The 6,448-nt window shown below is 33.9% G+C and overlaps 1 protein-coding gene across 1 annotated transcript; it reads left to right on the forward strand.

Moving 5' to 3' along the window:
• Window positions 1-821: 821 nt before the first annotated feature.
• Window positions 822-4,243, forward strand: mrps25 (mitochondrial ribosomal protein S25). Its single transcript, NM_001017590.1, has 4 exons — window positions 822-1,045; window positions 2,419-2,525; window positions 2,656-2,743; window positions 3,936-4,243. The coding sequence occupies exons 1-4, from the start codon at window positions 912-914 to the stop codon at window positions 4,126-4,128; spliced, it is 522 nt and encodes a 173-aa protein (NP_001017590.1). The 5' UTR covers window positions 822-911; the 3' UTR covers window positions 4,129-4,243.
• The last annotated feature ends 2,205 nt before the right edge of the window (window positions 4,244-6,448 follow it).

A 6,448-nucleotide genomic window follows, 5' to 3' on the forward strand; every position in this document is an offset into this window, starting at 1 on the left:
AGCTGTTGCCATGTGATTGGCTGATTAGACATTTGTGTTAACCAGCAGTTAGACAGGTGTACCTAATAAAGTGGCCAGTGAGTGTATAATAGAATTTCTATTAAAGAGGAAATGAAGGACTCAGTCAAGTTTACCTTATTTTGTACACTGGATTCCACTTTAATGAAAATATATTAAACAATCTCGATTAATGTAACCATTTAGAAGAAAACGGCATGTTTTACTATAGATTTTAGACCCGAGTATACCATGATTTTGGCTATAATCAAACATAATAAGGATTTTAAAATTTTAAAATGAGGACCAAGAAACTCATCTGCTTCTTTAATGATGTATTTTCTGTAATTTGATGAGCTGTAGCTGTAAAGACTGCAGGATTTTACTTGGTTTTATTTATAAATTGTGTCCATTTCTTTCACTTAAAAATTTCTGCTCAGTCTGAATAAATGATGACGCAATCGATGAGGCGTGGCTACGCAGGCTGACGTAATCAGAGAAAGAAGCAGACTTTTTATTTGTATTTTTTTAAAGGTCAGATTTTAATTAAAAATGACCAAAATGTTTTGTTGTTACAGTGAATTACCTTCACAGATTAATTGTTAACATTCAGAATAGACACCAAGTGTTGTTTTCATGCGGACTTAAAACACTAATCATGTCTAATTATTCTTTTAAAATGTATAGAAATGTAGTTATTCACTTGTAAATGGTTTTGTTTACATGTTTTTCTGCAAGCATTATGAAAAGTTCGTGCGTCCTCCAATCCTCCAGAAGGCGCTGAACGCGAGTATTGTTTGCGCATGCGCTGTCAATAAACGAGCGAGAAGAGCCTCAGCAGCAGCAGCAGCATGAGCAGACGAGTACAGATAATTTCTGTAAATTCATAATTTATACCAATAAATCCTATAATCATGCCGATGAAGGGCAGATTCCCCATACGGAGGACACTGGAGTATCTGCAGAAAGGAGAAGTGGTGTTTAAGAAGTCCGTGCGGATTATGACCGTCAATTATAACACACATGGAGACCTGAGTGAAGGAGCAAGGTCAGACATAAACAATAACCGTCTTTATTAGCTGAAAACAATACGATTTATTGATTTTCTTTACTGTCAGTGCGGTTAGGGTGAGACTTTGCAGGTGAATGGGATAAAAAAAAATGAACTAATAGTTAATACATACCCATCCTTCCCACGACATTATTAATATAGTGTTTTTTAACCACACTGTAGTAAAGTATTGGGCTAAAGTTGGCTTATATTCGCACTTTTTGACTTTCTTCTTGATAATATAATATCTAAAATATAACAACTTTGTTTGTAGTTAATTAAATAGTGCTAATGATGTTTAATTTGAAGTCATGTTTACATTAGGATATCCAAGGTATATTCAAAGTAGCGTAATAAACAATATAAAGATCGTGTCAACAAGCTGTCCCTGTTCACAAATAGACGAATGAGCGAATGTGAAACCAACTCAATATTATACTACTAAAACACTTCGTTAATGAATTCTCTCCAGCATACTGTAGTATTAACAATAGTGACCTGAATTAACTGTAATAAACACTGTAGTATACTTTCTTTTTTACTACAGTAAACCTTTGGTGTTGTAGTGTAAAATACCTTATAGTTGTTGAAGAAAACTACTACAGTCATTGTTATTATAGCAACTTTATAATCACAACATCTGATTAACTGAAGAAGTTTACTATGATTTTTTCGTATGGTTTAAAATTCATTCAATCATTCATTCATTCATTTTGATGTCGGCTTAGTCCCTTTATTAATCTGGGGTTGCCACAGTGGAATGAACCGCTAACTTATCCAGCATATGTTTTATGCAGCGGATGCCCTTCCAGCTGCAACCCATCACTATGAAACACCCAAACACTCTCATTCACACACATACACTACGGGCGATTTAGCCTACCCAATTATTACTATTATATTTTTCTTATAGTTGTCTGAAATCTGCATTGTTTAAACAAACTTTTTTATTGAGATGTAACACAAATGTGACAATATAAGCAGTGTGCATTTTAAACAAAAAAAGCTTACTGTTATGTTCTTAAGAAAACCAAAACCAACCACTGTTATACAATGACTTGCCTAATTACCCTAACTTTACCCTAATTACCCTAGTGAAGCCTGTAAATGTCACTTTATGCTGAATACTAGTGTCATGAAGAATATCTAGTCTAATATTATGTGCTGTCATCATGGCAAAGAGAAAATACATCAGTTATTAGAAATGAGTTATTAACACTGTTATGAGCAGAAATGTGTTGAAGATCACATGAGAAATGTTTAATAAAGAGTGACCTTTTCTAAGGGATGCTGTTGTTTGTCTTCTACTGTAATCTGTTGACTGTAGTTGTGAAAGTCCCTCTTGAGTTGTTTTATTTGCTGTTTTTCAGGTCGTTTGTGTTCTTCAAAATCCCTCAGATCCAGTACAGAAACCCGTGGGTGCAGATCATGATGTTCAAGAACATGACGCCGTCTCCATTCCTGCGCTTCTACCTCGGTCAGTGTGTGTGTGTGTGTGTGTGTGTGTATGTTTGTATTTGTGTGTATGTATTTGTTTATGTGTGTATTTGTGTCTGTGTTTGATTGTGTGTGTGTGTGTGTGTGTGTGTGTGTGTGTGTGTGTTTAGATGACGGTGAGCAGGTTCTGGTGGATGTGGAGGGAAAACACTATAAAGAAATCACAGAACACGTCAAGAAGATCCTCGGCAAGACTGAGTGAGTCCTGCTTCAACACACACACACACACACACACACACTTTATTATCAACACCTCCAAATTGATTCTTTTTAGAATCTACTCTCTATTCTCAACTTCTCGAAATTGATTTGTTTTTTGGAATCGACTCTCTATTCTCAACATTTCCGAATTGATTCTTTTTAGAATCGACTCTCTATTCTCAACTTCTCAGAGATGATTCTTTTTTAGAATCAACTCTACTCTCAACACCTCCGAATTTGTTCTTTTTGGAGTGAACTCTCTTAACGCCTCAAAATTGATTCTTTTGTGCAATCGACTCTCTTAATGCCTCGGAATACATTCTCTTTTGGAATCAAATCTTTATTCTGAACACTTCGGAATTAATTCTTTTTAGAATTGACTCTCTCTTCTCAATTCATCAGCTTTGATCCTTTTTGGGAATCATCTCTATTCTCAACGCTGCGAAATTGATTCGTTTTTTGGAATCGACTCTCTATTCTCAACTTCTCAGAGTTAATATTCTGTTTTGGAATCGACTCTACTCAACACCTCTAAATTGATTCTTTTTAGAATAAATTCTCTATTCTCAACGTCTCAGGATAAATTCTTTTTAGAATCAACTTTATATTCTCAATGCCTCCAGGATTGATTTTTTTAGAATCGACTCTTTATTCTCAACTCATCAGCGTAGATTCTTTTTGGGAATCATCTCTATTCTCAACGCTGCGAAATTGATTTGTTTATTGTAATCTACTCTCTATTCTCAACACCTCCGAATTGATTCTTTTTGGAATCAACTCTCTATTCTCAGCATTTCTGAATTGATTCTTTTTTAGAATCGACTCTCTATTCTCAACTTCTCAGAGTTGATATTCTGTTTTGGAATCGACTCTATTCTCAACACCTCCGAATTGATTCTTTTTGGAATCGACTCTCTTAACCCCTCGGAATTTATTCTCTTTTGGAATCAAATCTTTCTTCTAAACACCTCAAAATGTATTATTTTTAGAATCGACTCTTTTCTCAACTCCTCTGAATTGATTTTGTTTGTTTTGTTCATCTCTCTTCTTTGTTTCTCTCTCCTCCATTTGTGTGATTCCATATAATTTATGTACCTCTTTGCATAATAATGTTTAATAAAATGTTCTTCTGTTTGGAATCGTCTCCCAGTGAATGTTCTGACTCTCGTCTGTCCTTCTGTGTCCACAGTGAAGTTCTGCAAGCTGAAGCTGCAGCTAAAATGGAGCTGTTCAATCCTGCAAACTTCGGGCCCAAGAAGTACTTCCTGCGGGAGTGCATGAGTGAAGTGGAGGGCCAGGTTCCACATCCCGGACGAGTCCCGCTGCCAAAAGAGATGACCGGGAAATACAAGGCCAAGATGGCGGCAACCGCAGACGAATAGAAAACAAATCTTCTTCAGTCCTTTTGTTTATTTTTTGTTGTTGAACTGTTGTACTTTTGATAAACATGACGTTATATTTTGAGGTTAAATGTGTGAATAAAAGCTGTTTTATAAACCTCAGAAAAAGAAATTTGCTTTACATTTGATCAATAGTCACATTCGTTTGGATTTCGTCCAGTGCACCTACAGTTGATTCTAATGTCTTTGCGCTCTATATTTAGGATTAAACCAACTAATAATAATACAAAATGCTCACTTCGGTGACTGATTTGAAAGTCAATCTCTGAAGTGAAAACCTCATTTTCATCATCAGTTTTATTATTAGTGTTACATTTATGATACCTGATATTGTTCAGTGTAAACATACATCATCATCCAGAAGCTCATGGACAGGCTCATATTAGTCACAGAGGCCAACAAAACAAAAGCATTATAGCGGTCTAACCGAAACACTGCTTCATTTCAGAAAGCGCTTCAGATACAGTATATGTCCTTGTGTTTTTGTGGAGAATCAATAACACATGCAAGACGGAGCTTCTTTACAGAGCTGTGTGGATTATAACAAGCGCAGGTTTACTTCAACGCCACTCGGATGGTTGTGCAATCGGTAAAGTGCAACAGAAATAAACTACTCGTGGTTTAAATCACTATAGACGGAAAATAAAGTAATCGGTATATACAAAATAAACTGACAAACACCAAAAGATTTGACACGTTCAAGAGTTATGCAATATTAAACCAGTAGTTCACCTAGAAATGAAGAACTAAATCATTTAAATGTAATTAGAATGTAGAGCACGGTTATGAATAACTGTTTGAATTCTAACAAATATCTCTTGTTGAATCACAACATTTGTGGAAAATAAAGGCGAAATAATGTTATTTAAAACACTCGATAGTTTTCCTATGGAGCCAGATGAGTCTTAAAAATAATAGATCTGTAAAAATAAAACTCAAACACGCACAGCACAATTCACAAAATCGAATTCGTTAATTCAAAATACAATTCACAAATGAGCAAATCACATTTATGATCGCCGTTTTAAATTTATGAATTGGATTTGCGCATTTATGAATGGTGTTTTGAATTTCTGAATCACGTTTTAAATTAACGAATTTAATTTGCGCTTTTATGAATGGCGTTTTGAATTAACGAATTTACCTTGCGCATTTATGAATTGCGTTTTGAATTAACGAATTGGATTTGTGCATATATGAGTGGCGTTTTGAATTAACAAATTTAATTTGCATATTTATAAATGGCGTTTTGAATTAACGAATTGGATTTGTGCATTTATGAATGGCGTTTTGAATTAACGAATTTAACTTGAGCATTTATGAATGGCGTTTTGAATTAACAAATTTAATTTGCGCATTTATAAATGGCGTTTTGAATTAATGAATTGTGTTTGTGCATTTATGAATGGCGTTTTGAATTAACAAATTGGATTTATGCATTTATGAATGTGGTTTTGAATTAATGAATTGGATTTGTGCATTTATGAATGGCGTTTTAAATTAACGAATTTAATTTGCTCATTTATGAATGGCGTTTTGAATTAACGAATTGGATTTGTGCATTTATGAGTGGCGTTTTGAATTAACGAATTTGCACATTTATGAATGGCATTTTGAATTAACGAATTTGCGCAATTATGAATGGTGTTTTAAATGTACAAATAGGATTTATGCACTTAAGAATGGCATTTTTAATTTATTAATTGGATTTGCGCATTTATGAATGGTGTTTTGAATTAACGAATGTAATTTGCACATTTATGATTGGCATTTTGAATTAACGAATTGGATTTGCGCATTCATGAAAGGTGTTTTGAATTTACGAATTGAATTTTCTCATTTATGAATGGCATTTTGAATTTACTAATTGGATTTTCGCATTTATGAATCGTGTTTTGAATTTACGAATTGGATTTGTGCATTTATGAATGGTGTTTTGAATTTACGAATTAAATTTTGTAAATGTGAATTGTAAATGTGTCTTGCATTAAATAGACTTACAACCTATATAAATTTAGTAAATTTCAATTGACGCACACTAAAGAAGTGCTATACAGACATATGGTGAGTAACAGGAATTTTCATTTCTGAGTGAACTACACTGTTTCCAAGACAAACGCAGAACATTGAAGTTTAGTATGTAGTAAAATGGTCTATCTATTAAATCAACATTAAAGCTGCGGACTCAGAAACTGATTCAGAAATACATTTAGCGTCAAAATCTGAAAATACTGACTTTGTTAAACAGAAAATGCTTCAGATATTTTAACTCATTTATAGCACTCTAATAATGGAGAACTTT

Source organism: Danio rerio, chromosome 8 (genome assembly GCF_049306965.1).
Source record: "Danio rerio strain Tuebingen ecotype United States chromosome 8, GRCz12tu, whole genome shotgun sequence".
Lineage (NCBI taxonomy): Eukaryota > Metazoa > Chordata > Actinopteri > Cypriniformes > Danionidae > Danio > Danio rerio.

Coding starts and splice junctions, on each gene's coding strand:
- mrps25 (NM_001017590.1), top strand. CDS start 912: ATGCCGATGAAGGGCAGATTCCCCATACGGAGGACACTGGAGTATCTG. Junction 1,046..2,418: donor GACCTGAGTGAAGGAGCAAG/GTCAGACATAAA, acceptor GCTGTTTTTCAG/GTCGTTTGTGTTCTTCAAAA. Junction 2,526..2,655: donor ATTCCTGCGCTTCTACCTCG/GTCAGTGTGTGT, acceptor GTGTGTGTTTAG/ATGACGGTGAGCAGGTTCTG.